This window comes from Pholis gunnellus (assembly GCF_910591455.1).
Source record: "Pholis gunnellus genome assembly, chromosome: 14".
Lineage (NCBI taxonomy): Eukaryota > Metazoa > Chordata > Actinopteri > Perciformes > Pholidae > Pholis > Pholis gunnellus.
In genome coordinates this window covers 18,961,285-18,984,118 of record NC_136541.1, presented here as the reverse complement: position 1 = coordinate 18,984,118, position 22,834 = coordinate 18,961,285, and the positions used below count along the sequence as shown (strand labels likewise).

The window sequence follows — 22,834 nt, the reverse complement described above, 5'->3', positions numbered from 1 at the left end:
CACCTCATCTGTTTCTCTGTTTATCTCTCCAGCCTGGCCTCTTTCTCTCGCAAAATTGGTTTCACTGATAGGGGGGGAACACAAAAGTTCGGTGCTGCGATCCTGGCTGATTTCAGCTCTATCTATACAACTTTTTTCTCCCACTTGCTCTCTCTCTTCTCCTTCCTCGTCCTGCTAAATTACCGTCCTTCCAGCCCTCTAATTTTCCCACTCATGTGAGTCTCTTCCATCTCCTTCTTGTCGCTACATCTAGTCATCTGCAAATCACTACAATCTTCCATTTTACCCTCTTCTCCCTCTCCATCTTTTACACCTTCCCCCATATCCGTCAATCTGGTGTGTATGTGTGCGAGTGTGTCTCTTTGCCTGTGTGTGTGTGTGCGCGCGCTTGTGTGTGTGTGTATCACAGTGCACTGAGGTCATGGCAGGAGCGGGACTTCTGGCGAAGGATCTTGCTGCCCCGGTGGCGGCTCATCTCCCTGTAGCGGCCCCGATCCCGATCCCGGTCTCGACCGTACGAGCGCGGCACCAGCCCTGACAGGAAGCGCTTGGCCCGGCTGGTCAGGCTCTCCCTGCGGCCTGCCCCGGCGTCGCCGTCGGTCCAGCCGGGGCCCACGCAGTCGCCCCTTGCAGTCCGAACTGCGGCCTCCAACAGCTCGTTGGTGCCATGGTCCAGGGAGGCTGAGAGCTCCATGTAGACACAGTCGAACATCATGCTGCTGGATTGGGCTTCTGAGAGAAGGAGAGAGAGAGAGGGAAAGACGTTGGTATGGTGCACATTATATATATTTGATGCTTCACACACTGACAGCTGCAAATGGTCATTAGAGGCAGGAATTTTAAGATAGTGGATCATAAAACCAGAAAACCACAGCAGCTGCTGTGTGATGTGGCTCACCACAAGATAATACCTCTGCATCAGCAGCGCACTCACCGATGTATTGGAGACTCTATTAGAGTCTCAAGTGTTAATTTGAAGCTTCTTACGCATCAAATTGAGAGAAATGGAGCCAATCTACAGCATCTCACTCTCTGGGGAAGGGCCACGCCTCTCTGTTTAGTGTGCTTTGGAAAGAGAACTAGGTATAAAGGGGAAAATGTTTTTTGGGGGATTTTCATTTATTACAACGGATACAAAATAGGCATTTTTTTAAACTATATGCTTATTATCATTTGCACACTGTGTGATGGATATCATATTTAAGATAAACATGAAAGTCCATTCTTGACCCTGTAAATAGCAGTTTGTAGGTCTGGGGAACAGGATACCTTTTTAAGGTATCGCCTGAAATAACCCAGTAACAATCAGGCTAGCATCAAAACTTCTCCAGTCAAACGATGCATGATCCTCTTTATTGATCCCAGATCTGGAGAAAAGAAAGACGTGATTGATCCACCGCCGCATCAGCTACAACCCGTATTGCCTACCTGCACTTCATATTTAAATACACTTGACACTTTCACATTACACTTGTTTGAAGTACTGTTATCTGTTTGTCTGTGCACTATATTTTATATTTTATTGTACATTTTAATATGTTTCGAATTCTGTTGATTGTTTATTAATGTTATGCACTATCCACCATGTACAATCCCTTGTATGTGTAACATACTCTGGCAAAATAAACGGTTCTGATTGTGATTGTGAACTCCGGGGTGGCGGCTATAGCAGCTAACAGTGCTAACAGCGCTAACAGGTCGGGAGCGTGGGTTACCAGCTGTGTGAGTGCAGTGCAGCAGCAATTAGCGAGCCAGTGGGACACACATGGTATCCGTACTGGCATCGTACTTTCTAAACAATCCCCAGCCCTCATCGTTTGACAAAATAATCACAACTCAAGGTCCACTTGGTAGTTTCCCCCCCCCGGAGATTTCAACCATGCCGCTCGGATGAAGTTTACTCAGTTGTCATGGAGATAGATCTGTTTACATGTGGCAGAGCAACCTCCATCCACTGAAAAGGACCATGTGATCCAGTTAAAAAGCAACAAAAAGCTCGTAAATGAACCTTGAGTTGGGATTGTTTTGTCAATTTCAAGGTTGAGAAAAGTCCCACGGATGAAATCATAACAGTTACTGAGCTTGCACGTCACAATATCCATCTCCGTGAAAACCAAGCAAAGTCCATCCACTGATGGAGAAAGGGTAATATGGTGGACCTTGATTTTATTTAAATCCGGATTTAGTCAAAAAATACATTTCAGTTTTGACCAACGTTCACAAATAGGTTAATGTGTGCTGGTCTGTTAGGTTTGTTTTGAAATAGATTTTCATTCAGATGTCATGTTTCCTACACTGACCACTGTAGTTCAACGGTCCTTCAGCAAAGAGCACTGCTCAGTCAATGTTTAAATATATTTCAAACTAATTTTCATCTGCTTTTTAATATCACATTCATAAAGATCCCTTTTCCCAATGAGCCTTTATTGCATTGTAATGCTCTAAAATATCTAAAATATTCACAGTCATGAATACTAACAGCCAGAAAGAGAGACGGCGATGGCAGGGTCGAGTTAATGTTGTCACTAGCTGAGTTGGATAAGCTCAAATCTCTTTGCTGGCACACAAATGAAAAACAAAACCAAAAAAACGTTTTTTTATCTCAATGTGACTCCTCTGGATGGGGAAAGGTTACTAAACGTGTTGTTGACCGGGCTCAGTCTCTCATCCAAAAAGTCCTGTTTGTCGCTGGTCAAACACGCCTGGATGATAAGGAAAGCTGACAGATACAGATCATTCTGCAGCAAACGGGCTTCACTGTCAGCTCCAATAACATTTCTTTCTAACTATATTTCAGATTTCTCATCTCAAGCATATACTGGCTTCCTCAGAGCCAGTCGACGAGTGCTCTTGAGCAGCTGTGTGCAGAATAATGCTTTTAAGGTTCATCACTTCTATTCAAAACAACTGTATGAAACGTACACTGCATGAACTCAAAATGACTGTTTGAAGCAGGAAGAATGTCGCTGCCATGCGCACACATCTTATGTTGTGTTGTTCAACAAGAGGTTGTGAAATAACTAAATATTCTTCTAGACAATCTTAACACAAGGGCCTTTTTCCCCCAAGAGCTTCCGGTTGCATGTTCTTCATCAGTCGATAGTTTGCCCAGTTGTCATGGAGACAGATGTGTTCAAATGGGTTTGAGCAAACTCCAGCAACAGAAAGAAAAGTAAGCAGTTCAACCTGTACCTGAAGATGTTTTACTAAAGACGCACACCCCATAGCGAAACCCTTGTTAGTGTTCTGAACTATAGTAAAAGCAATGTGACATGTTCATCTGTTTGTTGTTTTGTGGCTGAAATTTCAACTTAATGAGGGAGTGTTGCACAGGTACTAAAAATAAACAGAACTAGATTTGATTTGAGGGTAATAATCCAGCCGCACAAGCAGCTGTCGACCCATTGCAATGCCACCTAATAGTGGGTGAGGCAAGTCCCAAACCAGGTCATCAGGGCTTATCCTAATACCTACGAGAGAGGATTGGATTGAACTAGATCTTTACAAATTGTTAAAAGAATGTTTTGGAAATTGAATTGGAAAAGAGAGGAAACTAAGGGAAGAGAGGAAAGGTAAACAGAGGAGACGAGGAGAGGAAAGAAGAGGGAACACGAGAACAACAGAAGAGAGCAGAGGGGAGATTCAAAAAAGGAGAGAAGAAAGGACACAAGAAAAGGAAACGAGGAGGGGAGAAGAGATGAAATGAGAGGACAAGAGTTAGACTACGAGAGGAGAAGAGAGGAAATGAGGAGAGGAAAGAAGTGTAAACAGTCAGAGGCGAGTAGAGAAGAGGGGAGTCGAGGAGAGGGGTTGAGTAAATGAGGAAATTTCCACCCTAATGGGCCAAAAAAGTTGAACTGCGCTGAAGAAAGGAAACGAGGAAGAAACAAGGCGAGAAAAAGAGGAGACGAGGACAAATGGGATGAAACGTGAGTCACTAAGACAGTCGAAGGAGACACTGAAAGGGGAGGACAGGCAAGATGGCAGATGAACAAGCAGCAGGAGGAGAGGAAGGAGACAGGGAGAGACAGACCGACAGAGGAGAGAGAAAGAGACGGGCAGAAAGAATGTCGACTAAGCAAACAGAGCCAGAGTGCATATTAATCAGAGCCCTGAGGAGCAGGGCCACACCACAGCCATATCGAACAAATGATAAATACGTCGCCAGTGTGACACTGTGTGTTTGTGTGTTTGTGTGTAGAAAGGCTGGAGAGAGGTGTGTGTGTGTGTGTGTGTGTGTGTGTGTGTGTGTGTGTGTGTGTGTGGGGGGGGGGGGGTGTGTGTGTGGGGGGGGGGGGTGTTAGTTGAGAGATAGCAGAATAAAAATGTCACTATATGCCATAAATAGACTTTATGACTTTGGCACTCAGCCAGGCTGCAGGTTCTTGAAGGAGGAGGTTCGTTAGCCGGCCAGGCGTCAGGCTCACATATCAGAAAGAGTACATGTGACCCGTCCAGAGAGAACATAAGAACATCCTTGTCAGGCGCCCTGGGAGCAGGGATGGAGCATTTCCATATCGCTGACCACATCGCTGCCTCTGGATTTTTTTTATAAAGAGAGAATATGCTGAGTATAGGCATCCCTCATTACTCATTCCTCGCCTCCTTCCCTTCCTCCCTCCTTCTTCTTCCACTCGCGCCATTAAGTCGAACGTGACTCGACAGCGATGTGCAGGCCTCGATGCGCACACATTCTTTCACTTGCTGCCTCTGTTTAACTTTCACAACAAAGCAAACCAAACAAGAGTTGACCCCCAGGCTGTGGTTTCTACACTTCCAGACAATACACTTAGACACTTGCACACACACCTTTCTATTCTTATGTGAAAACATTCCAGTGACTGTCTTCTTTCCGGTTAGGGAACAATAACCCTTTCTCTCCATTATATGCAAGAAATGAATCCCAAAAGACTCCATGTAGCATTAGAACAACATACCAAAAGTTGAAAACAACAAAGACAATACAAATTCAGATTTTTACAACTCTTGATTATTTTTCTCTAAATATATTAAAAATTTGAAAATTACTTAAAAAACTAAAAAAACAAACATCCCCAAACATCCCTTCTTGTGGAATACACTAAACAGAAGACAATTCCTCCTGTAGACATTTTTTTAAAAGTCCCTTTTGCCGCTGAGTAAGTTTTAAGGGTTAACGTTGATTCATTAAATGTACTGTGATTGTCAACTAACAGCCCTAAACAGCATTATTAGTAACATTGACAACCTAAACTTATTGTGGTTTTGGCAAATAACATCAGGCTGCTTTGATTCATTTTTGACTATGCGTCACTTGGCCTCGTGAAGCGTCAGTCATGTGGAATTCTTTTGGACAAAGTGTTAAGCAAACTACTACGCACCCCATACATCCCATTTGAATCAGCATGTAGCTCTGCGTCAGCCTTCATCAATATATTATCAGATACTTTATTATCAGATACTTTAGCTTTCCAGACGACTTCCCAGCTCCTTTTTTTTACTGTGACGCTCTACTGTTTAGTGATGCCGGTAGACTTTGGCTAGCCTACGTACGTTTCTGTGGCTTAATATGGAGGTTTAATGAGAGCAGTGGGTCTCACTCATGCAGCCTGGTGTCTATCTGCTGTGGGAAAACCCAAAGAAAGAGCTAAAAGTAAAAGCGTGGTAGAGCTGCAGAGATGTAGGGTTCTCTGAGCGTTGACTAGCAATCTTTTCGCATTACAGGGGGTCATTTGACTCAGTTGGAACATCAACAACACTTTAATGCTAAAAGAGTAAAGTGAAGGCTAACATTGCTATCTGAATGGATTCTTCTTGTGAGGAGTCGTAATTGAAACTTCTAATGTATCTGAAAGTGGAGTTCACCTTTGGTCACTGGCAATTTCTGCAGAATGCAGATGAGACAATATAACTTTAAAACCTCTCAGGTTTAGGGAGGAAGGAAAGGATATTCCAAAAAGATGCAAATTGATATACAGCCTCCCTCGCTTTTATAAAAACATCCTCAGTCTGGAGGTTTAAAAACTTAAAGTGGTGCTTTCAAGGACAGAAAAACAAGCCCCACTCTCAACACACACACACACACACACACACACACACACACACACACACAACCACACACTGACACAATGCCTTCCATACATCTCTTCGAACCGAGACTCCCGTTCATACCCTCACACACACACACACACACCATTCTCACACGTTCGCTCTTCCCTCCGTCACTCCTCTTCCCGTCTCTCTTATCACAGTCCTCGCTCTGAAACAGCCTCGCTGTCATCAAGCTGATGGAGAGACACGAAGCCGCCGCGAGTCTGCTCGATTTGCCCGTTCGCCCGCGTCTGTGTACATGCAGGCGGTTGTGCACGTATGGCGAGTGCAAACATACATAAAGATAGTAAGAGCAGCGGCGTCCTGTGAGAGGGAGATAATCCCGGCAGAGATGATGTCGTGTGCCACGCACCACAGGGACACAGATGGAGCCCCTCCAGAGGATTAGATAGGGACGGATAGAGTAATGTGTGCCACAGCAGCAGAATATTTGTCTTTCGTTATGTGACGGTGCATACTTTTTACGAACGAAATGTGTAAGGCGAGTACACACGGATTGCGGAGATGACTAAAATGTTGAGTCTGTATACCATAAACTGTGAGTGCAAGTTCAAATCAAGGTCAAACTGTGCTGTCAGCATTTTCTCCCACTTTGCGTTTGAAACATTAATGAAATTCAGGCAATAGGATGGGCAGGATGGGCTGCCAGGGCTACAGAAAGTCACACAAAGTCACTCCAAGTCCAGCAAAAGTATAACCTGCCTCTAGTCCCGAACTAGTTCGCTGACGAACTGAAATCAGTACAACACACCGCGTGTTTCTTCTTCAGTTAATTACTTTTGCCAAAACCGCACTTCAGTGTTGCATACTAAAATATATAGAGGAACACAATGCTATTTACCAGCTCTTAGATTTAGAGGATTGATTTAATTTGCATTAATTGCCGCATCAAAACAACACTTGCACACATGCCTTTACACAAATTCATCCCCATGGACGTCTCCGTGTTTTATTTCCTTTAATTACATTAAATCACAAGTGGACGGTTTTAGGATTTCTTGACAATGATCGGCCGCAAAATACTAATGATGATGATGATGATGATGATGATGATGATGATGATGATAATGTACCTAAATTGAATACAAACACAAAATAATCAACTGCATTCATTACTCATCCCCTTTATAAGGCGGCCGACGTTGTCAGCAGTTACAGCCTTTAGTCTACTAAATGTGGATCATCTTGTCTCCACTTTGCACACCCAGACGATATATTCACTATTTTGTTTAAACCCACTCATGATTGTGAGATATTTAATACTCAGATTTGTATTGAATGCATCTTTGTCTACATGAGGTCATTTTTACCTGGAAATCTACAGTTTATCCTTAAAAATACAGGTAACCTGAAATGATCTCACACACTTGGATTACACGAGTCATTTAAGTTATTGTGACAACTGGAAGCCTTGGGTCTGTCATAGTAACCCCACGTGCAGACATTTCCAGCATCATTGTCAATCAATGGGGTAAAACAACATACAAATAGATTTTATAAAGAGTCTTATTTTGTAGCCCTTTACAACAATAATAGATAGATAGTAGACTTTTCTTCCCACAAGGAGTTTACCAACCGAGCATTCATCCCTGGATATATTAAACAGCAAAGAAATGCGGTATCTATCTTTAATCAGCAAAATCAATGAGTCTTTTAAATGGAGTCTGATATCAGCTTGGAGGAAGATTTATGATAAAATACCAGGGCAGAGAGACAGATGAGCCAAGGCAGAGAAAAGACAGAAAAGAGGGTAAAAAGAAGGGATATATATGAGTAATTGCACAAAACACACTACCACTGATTACCAGGGGATAATGTGTCTGTATGCGTGCATGTGCCTAACTACACATTTATAAACATAGCCACTGTAATTACAAGACATTTTCCATTTGAGCTTTTTCATTTGGAGAGCTGCTTAAAAAAAAGGCCGTAAAAAGAAGCGAATGAAAAGATTCATTTCAAATCTTTCTTGTGCTTTTCCTCTCTCGCATCATTCACCCAGCAGCCTGGCGGTTGTTCATCAGTGCTGGTGTTTGGAAAGATGCAAACTAAGCGTTTTGGTAAACTCCCAGCCCGCCACGGCTTTGCACACACGGGGATGCGGTTTATAATGATAACAGTAGCAGCTTTAGCAAGTGCTTAGTCATTGTTTTAAACAGCGGGTCATTTGTGTTAGACAGAGGTAGACAACAATGAGATTGTCATTTGTAGCTGTCAACTTTTATCAGCTGAAATATTAAAAACTGTTATTGGCCGATTCCATTAGCTGTAGCTAGCTAGCTAATTAAGCCAACGTTAGCTCCATGACTTGATTGGAAACTCAGATCCTTTTAAAATGAGAACCCTGTAGAAAGGGTCTTCAATAGAGAGCCAAACCTGAACCTGAACCTTGGTTTCACTTTGGCTCTCTATTTACAGGATCCGGAGAATCTCATTCAAAATCCCCAAACTACAAATCCAGCCTCTCTCAACAGTATGGCGTGTGGCTCCCTTTCATGTGTAGTTAAAAAAAAAAAGGATCTAATATAATTGTTTACGTAATATTCCTCTTTTTATAAAATGCTATACAATACCATTTTTATGAAATGCTATACTATGCCATTTTATGACTTTTTTATGTCATACTATACTAATACTTTTTATGGTAAAGGGTGTCATACACATATAGTATAGTATATGACAATTTTAATGTGATTTTTATGAGGAAATTCTCTTGAACTGGACCTCGCTGAATCTGAATTGAATACCCCTGTATTATACTGGGACTTCTTTTGTCATACTATTTTATGATATGTATTCATTACCTTTTTCGACTTACTTACTTACTTACTTACTTACTAATTATCACCATTTGAGGATTTATTCAACATACTATTATATTACTTTTCATAACTGTTTTCGACGTAATATACTATGATGATCATGACTGTTGTCCACATGCTATACCGAGACTTTTTCATGATTGTTTACAACCTACTATAATATGACTTTTTTCAACCTACAAACTATATGACCTTTTTGTGACATACTATACTATGACATATATTCATGACTTTTTTCGACGTATGACCTTTTGAGGATTTTTTTCAACCTATGAAAACATGACGTTTTATTACTGTTTTTTGACGTAGTATACCATGACTTGTTTCAGATTTCTTTGCACATACATACTATGACTTTTTTTGACATAATATACTGTAATTATTTCATGACTGTTTATGACATACTATACCATGACTTCTTCGAACATACAAAAATATTCTACAAAAAGTTGTAGTATAGTAGGAATGTTTTGACATACTATACTACAACTTTTTAAAGCTTTTTTTGATGTGCTATACTAAGACTTTTTTTAAACATGACCTCTTTCGTAATTCTTCAACATGCTATGACTTTTTTTCAACATTCTTTAGACATTATATACTATCACTTTCTAAAGACTTTTTTTGAAATACTATACTAGGACTTTATTTTTATATCATTCTTGCAACATACTATGACCATTTCTGACTTTCTTGTGCCACTCTATACTATCCACATCAAACCTATGGTCTCTCTCGCCGCTAGGAGGAGTCCATAGCTTGACAGACCTGCCATGCCTAGATATGGTTGCTAACCTTCTGAGCTGATTTCACGGGAGCGGACAAGGTCGCTCTTGTTCCCCACCAGGATGATTGGTGTGTGTGGCTGGGACTCCCTGAGAAGGAGGCGGAGCTGGGCAGTGCGGTGGAAACTTCGCCTGTCAGTCACTGAGAAGACCAGGATACACACATCACACTGCAGAGTGGAGAAGTCCTGCGGATACAAAAACACACATTAATAAAACACCTCAGTGGAGTAGATTAGTATACTGCACACATAGAGGAGAGGTCCGATGACAGCGGAACAGGTGTGGGACGTCAGGTTATGCGAGATCCTTTTCAAGCCAGCGATAAATAACAATTTGTCCTTGAACATCATGTTTAAAATCTCATTTCTGCTGATGTCCTTATTTTGTTGTTCTGCTGGAGCTGAAAGGACATCAGTGCCAATGCTAGGAAGGCTGCACTCAAATGTTTTTTTATCACCGTCCCATAAGAGGATGCAGAGCAGGCTTTGCTCAACTTGACTGTACACAAGACATGCTTCACTTTGAATCTCCTGTGAGTTTAACAGCGACCATAAAAACATCCCATTGGGGCTTCTTGTCACAGAGGCTCGATTAGCCTGAGTGGCTCTTGCAGCAGCAGCAGCAGCAGCTTTGAACTATAGTCCAGGTCCCTCTTTGTCCTCTCTTGCGATCGATCAGACACAGGTTTACGGGTGTTAAATAGGTCATGGCAAGGTTCTCACGGATGTACCTCGAACAAAACCTCAACTGAAGTCGTCATATCAAGGGCGCATCAATGGCCAAATTCCTCCCACTTAATAATTTGTCGACCTAATTCTTCGTCAAGCAAAGGTCTGCTAATTTGGTAAGTGATATGAGACGCAGAGCTTTGCCATATGGTTCAGGGTTTAGTGAAATTAATTCCCTGTGGTTGTGAAATGTAGAGTAAAATGCAATCCCATTTTGGATTTAAGTCTGAAGCCTGTGGTCACGAGGATTAGGTAAGCACCATTTATGTCTCACGTCATTTTAGCTTATTAAATGATTCACCATCTACGGCCGAAGAACCGTGGTTCCTCATATTCCCCTTAAAGCCAGTTAATAAACAGTTCAAACGACTACGTGTAGTCTACTATGAGAGACGTTTGCTCAGGGTGACAGACCCGCCGACAACAATCACACAACTTTACAGTTCCCCTCAGCCACAGGGAGCGTTTTAGCACCTATCGTCTCATTGTTTTGCTTTTATGGCCCATAATCTGTTGTATCAACCCTGTGCCAGGCGGACATTTTCTGTGAAAAAAAAACTACCTGCCCAGCAGAGCAGACAGACAAATGTTAGTTACTCTCTGGATAATTTAGTCAAGTATTTGAAGAACCAGGTATGTCTTTTCTGGAGTTGGAGGAGACCAAAAATGAGGTAAAAATGTATTAATTTTATTGAATATTGAACCAACATCTGACTTCTAGTTTCGCAAGAACCATGAACCCAAATAAATGCTAAAGTTGGCTGCTGGATGTGTAAATAGGCAACTATCGGCTACATGTCGGGATTACAGCATTCAAATCGTCCAATTACTACTGCTTTACAATTCCCTTAAAGTCACTCCAAAGTTATATACAGAAATATTTTTCCGCTTGACAACATTACATTTCTATCTGCTTGATCCAGAGTCTCAGTGACTCTACTCTGCCTGGAACGCTGCATCAAATGGAAAACATTAGAAGTCTTGCACAACAAAAATGTCTTTACCTAAACTCAATCACAACAGTTTTGATTTTTGAAAGCCTTGGCATCCTCACTACATCCTCACTACATTTTAAGTTTACGGTTCTGTTCTTCTGGCATCAGCAGTGCTACTCCAGGCCTGTGGGGCTGAAGAGGTTAAAACAAAAGACACCTTATCTTAAGTTGGACAAGCACACAATCAATACAAACTATTGTTCTACCAAAGACAGAAACCTGAGACCAGACTCCACAGTATTATGCCAGTCAAAGTCCTGTTCTCGGTTTTTGAAATAGAGACCTATTATAAAATTAGACATCTAGGAACAATTAGTTTCTCTCTATGAAGCACAGACTGTGACTGTAGACTGCAACTGTTTCAACAAAGTATTTCTGTTCACTGTTTATAGCAAAATACCAGGAAATAAAGTTTATATTACAGTCTTGAGCTCAGAAGACACCCAGGGGGGTTGGTAAAACTCTATTTGAGGTTTTAATCCATTACTTTCCAACTGTGTTATTTCTAAACACTGCAGATCTCTGACCTATAGAACTGCAAACACAATCAAGTTGTATTTCAACTAGAAATAGGCCTCTGAAGCTGGTGACTTAATCAATATGAAAACATGTTATTCCCACTAGATAACCCAATCGGCCCGCTAGCTTTGGACTGCATATTGTCCGTGTGTGTGTGCGAGTGCACGGATGCCCTTGCCCTACATCCACAGCCCCGAAGGAAAATCCCTAACCCTCCAGAGAGTTTCAGACGCCTGAAAAATTCACGTGGTCTCAAGCGGCCAAGTAGTATCGGATCAGACCCCGGAGCAGGAAACTCATGGGGAGCAACCTTGGCACTCTGTTTGACGTAGCACAGGAAAAGACAGGGAGCGGAGAGAGGAGGAGGGCACGGAGCCATTGGCGTGGAAGGCAGCTCCGCCACCTGTCACTGTCTGATTTAGGGATGAGGATGAAGAATGGGAGCAACGAGAGAGAGAGAGAGAGAGAGAGAGAGAGAGAGAGAGAGAGAGAAATGGAGAGAGACACTAATCTTAGTAAATACAGGAGTACAAACAGAGAGTGGACATCGACTAGGAGTGTGATGGAGCGCTTCAGGAGAAAAACTGACCACGTAAATACACCACTCTATCAAACAGAGGCAGAGCAACTCAGAACAGTGCCAACTCTCCCCCTCCATCTCCCTCTTTTTCTTTCTCTCGGTTAAGCAGCTCCTCTCTGTTCACAGAGAGCAGACCATCTGTCAATACCTACTCCCCCTATACGCGCACACACACACACACACACACACACACACACACACACACACACATTCGCATGGACTAATACACAAAAACAAAAGCCAAGCGGAGAGAATAATATGCAAATGATATGTAAATACACACAGATCAGTGAGCATTCAGGAAAATATCATTTAAATCAACTTAATAACAAAGAAGTCATCGGGCTGACTAAGCCATTTCCCCTGAAAGGTGTCTGCTTTGTGAGGTTTCACTTGATTGGCATCATCTTTTACACTCACCACCTTGCTACACTGCCGAGCCAAAAGTGTGTGGACACATATTCGGTCAACATATGTCGGTGTACTTTTAGTCTGTGGCTGTTTTTCGTGGTTTGGTCTAAGCCCCTTTAGTTCTAATGTAGGGGATTTAATCGTAAAGGCCCTGGGAACCTATAATCTCAAGCATCTTCTTACAATGGGATCATATGTAAACACAAGATTTCCGGCCAAAGTGCTTCGCCTGGGCTCTTCTCACTGGTTTGAAGTGGGCGGGACCCGATTGGAAAAAGGTGATGTCACGCACTTCCATAAACCAATCAGGATTCAGCAATATCTGAATCAAAGTGTGATGCCAGTTGAAGCCTTGTTTGCTATTTGCTTGTTAAATGACTTAATGATTATACTTTATGTTTTGTATTTTTTTTGGACCAAACTTTATATTTGATTGTTACCCAATTAGCAGTGAATTTCTGATGAAATGGAAATACTGAAGATGTAATCCATGTTTTTCGGGGGCTTTAATGCAAGAGAATACAATGATCTTTCTAAACAACAGTGTGCTTCCAGATTGAGGTTTTCCAAATTTTGAGGCTGAGCTCCCCATACTTAGATAATGACACAGCTGAAAGTTAAGAACATTTATATTCAACGCTACAATGTTGGCTCTATTTTGAAATTATGAATAAATAATGATGGCCGATTGTCGCTTTGGGCTACATCCTGGAGTGTCTCTGCCAAACGCCACATGTCGTTTCAAATAATTTATGACTGTATATTACCATCTATCTTACTGATAGCTTTACTTTAATGAAACTTACCACTAGTGCTGAATTGTTGAGGCCATGAACACAACATAAACTCACATTTTTGATGAGGACCCCTTACATTTGGTCAATAAAGAACTGTAACAATACCGAGCAGGATAATGACATTACTCTTTATAAATGACCCAAAACATATTTGCCGCTTCTGTACTGCAATTTCTGTTACTGTTGTCAAGAAAGACCATCACCCATACAGATATATTATAAATATGCCATTATAGGCGGATACTATAGCTCTGCTGGAGCTTCTCATTCTGTTAAACACAGTCCACTGGGGCAATGATTCAAGCCTTCAAACACCACAATGAACAGACAGACAGGCCTATCTGTTCCACCATTTAAAAAAAAGAGAGTCACAAACCAACCTTTCCAAGAAGTCCCTTTTCCACAACTTCCTGTTTCTGCCGCAGATGTAGATAAGAAAAGCACATCCAATAAAACAGAAAGCATGGTTTCCAACCTCGCTCTTATCAGTGAAACATACAGACATGATTTTTCTTTTTGAAAAGGAGATTTATAATTGTTTGTGTGCAGTGAGAAGCTGCAGCTGAGCCGTCACAGCCTTTAAACTGGAATTTTCATGTTTCACAAGCTTTTCACAGAGACAATACACAGCATACAAACACACATACATTAACATGCACTCAAAAAAACACTCACACCATCGTGCTACAGCCAGACACCACATCAGTAACCATTAACAGTGAGGAAAATGAATCACTTATCAGGCGTCATTTGCATAACATGCTGTGGCTCCACGAGCACTCTAACTATTTCTCCCAGTTGTGAAACAAGGCAGAAAACACAGCATTTGGCCACATTTTGAGAGCGTGCTTCATGCGTGTGTTCATCCCCCATCATACGACATGCTAATGCATCTATCGGCTCCCAAGCAATTTGCTTTGCAGAACAAGATGCATGAGCAAAGCAGCTTAAGGTGCTTAACTTGGAAACAAAAAGGTCAAACTCTTCCCCACCTGCTTGCACAAACATCCACAGAGTGCGCTCACGTGCACAGATAAATACAGAGATGCTAATGCTACCACTTTGCTTTATCAAAAGCAAACACGTGCTTTGTGCACATCTGCTTCTTTGGCTTGTGTTCCATCTGTCTTACTGCCTGTCAGGGAAAAATGAAAGAGCTGGCAGGATCAATAAAGATGCAGGGGTGATGAATGACGGGAGGGAAAGGGAAGGAAGAGGGGGCAGAAGCAAGAAGAGGAGATGGAAGAGCACCTTGCGCAGAACGCTAAGTCAAAATCTGATAATAGGATGACGAAGCTTACTGGAGATGGAATACTGAGTTAGTGGGTTTCTTATTTTTTCTCTTGCTTACTTTCTTTTGCATAGAGACAACGCTTCCCTAAGGGAATTTATTACAGAGGCCATCTGGCCTACACTGGCTAGGCCACAAACACACACACACACACACACACACAGACATGCATAAGCACTGCGTAAGCCAAGCACCAATGACCACGAATGATCACATTATCACCGAATGCAGCTTACATCACAGCACAGACATGGTGAACCATGTGAAGACTGTTGCAGGCCATGACCACACAAAACACACACAAAACACACTCACACACACACAGAAGGGTGGTGTAGGGAGTGTCCCTGCATGACCCAGATTCAGGCTTTAATATGACGGCATGTGGAGCCTGCAGCCTGCTAAAGTGGTCATTAGCAAATCCCTGAATCCCTACCGGTTTCAGGGATTCTGTTCTGTAGTTGACCTCTGACCCCAAGATTTCCTTCCAGGACACAAGCATTCTGTTACTAGCATTTACTGTACTATGCATAAATGTCATTATCATTTGAAAAAGAAAAGAGTAATTCACTTATTTTCTTTCAGGTTCTTTCTACCAATCAGTCGCAACAAGAGGCCTTTTTTATCTATTGGCTCTCTGCTCTTTGACTGAGGCAAAGATTTTGTGAGTGACATTATCACAGATGACAATTAAGTTGAGAGACATTTATCGAGTAAAATCTTGCGGCTGGTTATGCAGGGCAACAGGGCCCAAACGCAGGCTGGGGAGGCAGCAGGATGAATTCAGTGATTCGTCATGAAAGTAGCTTACAGGTAGGTAGGCAGACAGGGCAGGGAACCAGGTACACAGGTCCGAACGCAAAAGCACGAAACAGCAACTTTAGGAATGAACTGACAAGGGGTGAAAGAAAATGGGCTAGTGAAATATGTGAAAAACTGATGAGAGAAGTAGGAACAGGTGAGAAGGGGGGGACTGCAGGGCTGATGAGAGCAGTGGGGGCAGTCATGCGACCGGGGAAAAGACAGAGGGCACCTGGCGGACGGATGGAAAAGGGCAATGAAGGGTCCTTGGGGTGGGGGATGTGGCTGCAGAGGAGGGACAGAAAGACAAGACTGTGATAGAAAAGCTTTACCATTCGCTACCATGCTAGACAGCTAGCTTACGAATGTCAATTTCATCTCACGCTAATGTTTGCTAGCAAGAACGCATGTCCTTATTAGTGGCTACTTCTGAGATACCGTCAGGGCAATTGAAATTAAAAAATGAAGTATGTGTAGCGATGATAAACAACTTCAGCTTTCTAGCAAGTAAACTAGCTAGCTAGCTAGCTGACAGGGTCACTGAAGCATCGCATCGTATTTCGGTGATGGGACGCTAACTCTACTGTGCTCCTAACTCGATTTGAGTCTGTTTATAACTTGTGTAGGCCTGCCACAGTAGACATGAAATGATGCGTTGAGAGCTCAGGCCCTTCCAGTGATTTTTGATTTTTTGAATTGGATTATTGATAAAATGATGAACGAGCTGTATTGTCAGTTCAAATGTGCCTCTTCTGTCTTTTCTGTAAAGACAATCAAAGCTTTCTGTGAATTTCTCAGCTTGTGCCATCCACCTGATTGAGAAAGCTTCATTAAAAAATGTAATAGGATTTTGATATTTATCCCTTAAATACAATACAGCATGAAGTATTCCATTTCTGTATTTTGGTTCACAGTATTCCGCACAAGCAAATTGAGCAGTGACTCCCAGCGGAGGCAAAAACAAACACAACTGTTGAGGTATAATAGCTTATGTGGATTAGGGCAAAAAGGGAGAAACTGTAAATCGTGCAGAACGACTCTCATAAGGCTGCAGAACGGCAAAACAGGAAAGAGAAAACTGCCCTGGGAAGAAACCCCCGGGGGACAACGCCAAAATCTATCTCTGTTCCAAGAACTGGATGGTGGAACAATGTTTTTCTTCCCTCCTAATCGAGCAAAAGAATGTGGTCAAGCAGCAATTATCTTCTTCCAAATTACATCCTGCTTTAACATGATAAACAATTCTGTCCTCAGGGGGCAGCAGCAAATTCTCCTCACTGCACGCTGATAAACAACACACATATACATCACTGGCATTTACAATCCTCAGGCTGCACCTTTTGGTTGTCTTTTGATATATCTTTTTATTTCAAGCTATCAAATAATAATGGGAACTCCTAGACTGGCTCGAGCTTAGAATAACTGCTGACACACGCGCAGACACTGAGGCAGATATACACACATCACAAAAAAAAGGGTGAGAGGGCCCCTCTGGTCCTCAGTGACCTCCATATCCCACCTGGTTCCCCTACATACAGAACCCAGTCGGCTGTTTAAGAGATACATTACACAACCCACATCAGTCGGCGAACCATAGGCCGGGTAGGTCAAGGCCATGTATGCCAGTGTTTCTATTTCGGGCCCATGGATGACTTATTTAAACCATCCGACCCCACGTGACGGCAACAACACTCACAACGTCCCAGTGTCTGGCTGAGCAGACTCTCAGCCTTCTGTGCGTGTGTATGCTGGTGTTTCACACATTTGACCATGCCGATGCGGCGCATGCACGTACACACACACACAGTCCATATATGGCTCTGCACTCGTGGCAAGCTCTACCTGCGGTTTGTTGTGCGCCGCTCTCGGTCGCGCACTGCAGTTGGGCAGATTACAGCACCAGCTAGACCTTCATGTGTCAATCAGCTGTGAGTCCAGCCAAGAGAGCACTTGAAGGAACAATCACTGAGTGTGATTGTAACAGTTTTTTTATCTTTTTTTTTTTGCAGTTTGTATCGCAAGGCAACGATGAGGCGCTGTCCGGGCTGGCCAGTGAACATAAGAAAGCCCCACAGCCAACAGCATCGGATGCTGACTGTTCTAGCATAGTCTCATGCGCGAGTGAGTGATTAAGTCAGTTTTCTATGTGCGTAGTGTACGTGTGTGTGTGTGTGTGTGTGTCTGCATGTTGCTATGGTAACTTGGGTGTAGGTTGTGGTGCACCATGGAGAACACACGGCCTCATGGGACTGGCGGTTAATGTCGTTCCAGTTCGAGGCCACGACGTGTGTCAGTCAGCTGGACAACGTCTGTCTGCACACCTCGCTCTCTGTGTGCAAGTGTCTATGTCCGTATGTGTATATACAGTATGTGTCTTTTATCAATGGGCATCGCCACAAATAAAGCAAAGAAACATGAGCATGAATTGGCGGATGATTCGGGACGCCGTCCAGTCCTCTCTGCCTCCCCCCCCACTGCTGACGGCCTTGGAGTTATTCCAAGCTTCCCGCTGGCCTGGGTCTGTTGCTTCAGCCTTAATGCTCTGCCTCGTATTAACACGCACAGAATAACACATGTAATTAACTCGAGACTTATCCACGACAGAAAAGAGCCAGTGGAGAGAGGCGAGCAAGCGCCACAAAAAGAATGTTTAAAAAACAATGAATAACCAACAAAGAGAGTGAACAGGCAGTGAGATTTTGGAGATGACGACAGCTGCAGGAAATTAGGGCAACAAAATTGGGGGTGAGAAAGGATGGAGAGAGCTTACGGAAAAAAGTGAGGAAGCGAAGAAATGATCTAGTTTTCGGTGTAGTTCCCCAGAGCTAGATGTAGCTGCGTGTGAATAATGTAACCTTACGGGGAGAGCCCCTGACGGCCGAGTGGACAACTGGAAAAAGAAGCATTAGACATGATCCACCCTCCACTCTAATTAGAGTGTTCGACCGTTCCATCTCATTATGAATAGGTATTAATGACGGCATGCTTTTGGATTTCGCACAATGTAATCAGTGTGACGAGGAGCTTTTTGACAAGATGTTGTTTGTCTCTGCCTGCCGCAGCTGAAGTTTTTCCCGCTCATCGCCACAGGGTCATATTAACTCACTCACGCTGTTCCGCTCAGTAGATGGAGCAATTTAAGCCCTCGCCAAAATGTTCTTGTTAACTGAAGATTTCAATTGAAAGAAGCAAGGTTAACATGAGAGTGATTTCCACTTTTCCGAACGAGAGAACTTCAAAAAAGCTTGAGTACAATGGGCACAGCTGCTCCTGTAGGATTCCCTGCAATGTGTAGCACAAAGACACACATAAAAGCTACAGCATACGCACACTCTCTTTACGCTCGAATGCGCACAAATAATGTGCCCATCACAGAAATTTAACAACCCAACGAATGTCAAACCAGGAGAAGTTAATGGCGGCTTTGAGAGAAGGTACATCGAGTGCAAAAAAAGACTAAATTGTCCAAGATTAAGAAGACTGAGGTGGATGCTGACGGCAGTAACTCACCTGTTTCCAGTTGTCGAAAATGATGAGTTTGCTGTCCTCGTCGTCGACCGTCACTGAGCACTCGTAGCCCTCACCTGTAAGCAAATACCCATGTCACACACACACATCAGCACACAGAGCGTAATCACGAACACCACTGTCATGAAATAGTAGGAGCACGATATATGACAGTATGCATTGTGGAGTCTAAATGAATTGCAATATTAACTAAAGAGAAATGGCTCAACTGCTGCCTGAAAATGTTGATAAATGGATCTGGGTCTTAAAAAATGTCCTTGACCTACTCGAGACACCTTGAAGCAGTTTAAAGATGTTCAAATTGGGTTATGTGGCCATGTCTGGAAAGTGTTACTGCAACCCGTTTTAGACATCTGCTCCTTATCTTTATGAGGACATTTATTTCTAGACATTTTTGTCCTCCAATTTAACGCCATTTGCGTTATTTTTCTTATGGTCAACAAATCCCATGAAAAGAAAGCCAAAACCAAAGATGTTTTAGCCTATTTTTCAACCCTTTCAGAAGTCCCTAACCTTTAATGGTAACTCTGACCATGTTAATAGTTTCAAAGGGGGAGCACAGAATGTTTGTTTTTATCATGCAAAAAAAGCTTGACACGTTAGGTTTAAGCAAAGGTTACTCAAACAGGACTGAAAAGTATATTTGTTGGGGACTATTTTTAGCCATTCAACTATTTTAACATACATTTAGTGCAATGTCGAGTTTCTAGTGTATGTGGGGTTAACTCAAAATCATCTACAGTATCCGGAACAGGAACATTTTAGCAATGGTGTGTGGCTCGGTGACATGTTTTACGATATATCAGGCTTTGACTACTACAAACGATGCTTGTTAATAGGATCCATTTTTCGTTGGTTGTGGCTTTTCATGGGATTTGTTGACAAAATTAACAACAATATAGACGTAGAAAATGCTTCCATTAGCTGCATTTTACTGGTAAATTGCAAAGAAAATCTCTTAAAAAAGGTAAAACCTTAAATATGGTTGTTGACAATTTGACTGTATTGATAAAACCAGAGACAATAAAACACATGTAATTGCATGGGAGCTTTTAAAATACAAATGAACCCAAAATAGCTTGAAATAGATACAGCATAGCAAGTCCCCTAACAAGGTCTTGCTGTATCGTACCGGTAATTACTTTGTGAGGACACGTATTGACTGGTGAGGTGTTAACCCACTCACAGGGCTGCTGGAGCATCTGGTCAAAACTATCGAAAAAGTGTTAATTAAATAGGTGTTGATTAGTTTATTTTTAGTTGGGTTGTTTTTACACGTTGCAATTTTTTGACGTGGAGCTCGTAGAATAATTTAGCACTTTCTTAAAATTTGCAATGAGAAAGGGAGTTGCCATCGTGGAAACATAGTGTACAAGCCTCTTGGATGGAAGTGCTTTTTCTATCCATTTATGATGCATGACTCCAAGTGTACAACACGGGCAGTAATGAATACTGTATGGCGTGAGTCAGGGGCAAGTCAGCTTAATGCATGAGGGCGAGCAGTCGTCTCTCAGTGACACTGACTCATCGACGGGCGGGTTGAGGACCAGGTCTGATTACCCTCTGTGTGGCAGTGAGCTGTGTAACAGACAGACCTAGTGACCAACAGAGGCCAAAGAGCGTCTGCTTTTAGAAGCTTCAAAGGGAAACATACCCAAAGGGGAAATACGTTATTCACTTTCTTTCCTTTTTACGTTTGTTAAATAAATAAAAAACAGCTAGCAGCTGGTTATCTTAGCACACAGCCCCCATAGAACAGCTGTTTTCTGTTCAATTAGTTGTTTGTTGTTAATTAGCACAATTTAGAAGTGTTAGTACGCAGACTGTGTTATCTTTGGATGGAGCCAGTCTGTTTCCCCCTGTTTCCAGTCTTTATGCTAAGCTAAGCTAACCAATTGCTACCTCCAGGTTCATATTTAGCCTACAGGCATGAGGAGTGGTATCAATCTTTTCATCTGACTTTTGGCAAGGAATTGTGGTCGTTTTCACTCACACTTATCATCTGAATAAAACTTTTCTAAAGTTAACCCTTAAATCCTAAAACAGATTTAAAAAGGTTTGCCAGGTGCTCTCACACACACACACACACACACACACACACAAAACACACTCCACCAATCCCTATCCAAGTCTTTACCACATGCTTACCACATGTCTCAGAGTCTATAGAGAGGGATCTGTCCGATTGCCCGGCCAGAGATAAGGCTAGCGACGACTTGCCCACGCCGGCCTGTCCCAGTAGCACTATCTTCAACGCCCCGCCGTGGCTGTGGTAAGCCAACTGGGCGGCTGCCGATTGGCCGACAGAATCATCCCGAGTCACCCCTGTGTCACCGATAGGCTCCTCAATGCCCGGGATCCAATCACAGTCCTCAGATACGGCCTCTTCCCTCCGCAGCTGGTGTTTGAGAGGCAGGGGTGTGCTTCCACGCCGGAGGGGGGGCGCCGTGGTGAGAAACATACTGTACTAGAATTACATTGAGAGAGAAAACCCAAAAAAAACAGGTGTGTAAGTCTAGGACAGTTCTTACAAATAGTCCAAGAGGTGCACACATGCTGCAGATTTGCATGTTGCAGTAAGACTGTCTATTCTGGTAAATGTTATCACTGGAGAATGGGGGAAGGGTGTTCCCACTGTCTGTTGCCTATGTGTGTAAAGAGGATGGAGGTGATAACAGTGGAGGTGAGTCAGATAAGTGGCAGTGTGAGAGGAAGATGCGGATGAAGATCCAGAGCGTGTCAAAGGGAACCTACGCGAGGAGGAGGGAGACAGGTGGGAGGTGTGTGTGTGTGTGTGTGTGGGGGGGGGGGGGCAGGACGAGCTGCTGAAAGACTGACAGAAGATAAGAAGATGCTGAAAGACAGCAGGTTGAAAAGGACACAGAGAGATAGGGGAAGAAGAGGAAAAGGAAGAGGTACTTCAAGAAAGAGACACAAGGGAGGGATGATGGAGGAACAGAGGCTGTAGCTGTGTATAATGAGGGCGTAAGTGCTGCCAGGTGACTACATATAGTGACCTCCGCATTCATTCACACAGAAATGGGTCAGTAACATACAGTCTTCATCTTCATGCTTAGTCATTTTTAAAAATGAAAAATAAAAAAAAGGGAAAGCTGTCAGCCCTCTTCTCTGGAACAATAGTTTGGCTGAGTAAAGTATGCACGTGCATGTGCATAATAGTGTGTGTTTGTAGCCGCAGCAGGTCAAGCATAAGACAACCCTCATCAATATTAATACAGCAATTAATCTAGCTCCAGTGCCCCTGGACTTCCACGGCCCAGCGTCTGCCTTTGGCAAAGCTAAGTACTGTATTGGCGCTTAATTAAAGGGTATTGACACAATAACAGGAGCAGATTAGAGGATAATGCAAACCAATTCAGCACAACAATAGAGGAGAGTCTCGCAAATAACAATAACCTGAATGAACACGTCTCTCTGACACAGTGTCAACATTAACTAGAGATTATAGACGTCACTGTACGGA

General features: G+C 42.8%; 1 protein-coding gene across 1 annotated transcript; it reads right to left on the bottom strand.

The window, feature by feature from the left end:
* Window positions 1-403: 403 nt before the first annotated feature.
* On the bottom strand, window positions 404-21,811 carry rem2 (RAS (RAD and GEM)-like GTP binding 2; the record flags this gene model as incomplete). The annotated part of the gene is made up of 4 exons (XM_079173223.1): window positions 404-732; window positions 9,708-9,885; window positions 19,333-19,406; window positions 21,499-21,811. The coding sequence occupies 4 exons, from the start codon at window positions 21,809-21,811 to the stop codon at window positions 404-406; spliced, it is 894 nt and encodes a 297-aa protein (XP_079029349.1).
* Between the last annotated feature and the right edge of the window lie 1,023 nt (window positions 21,812-22,834).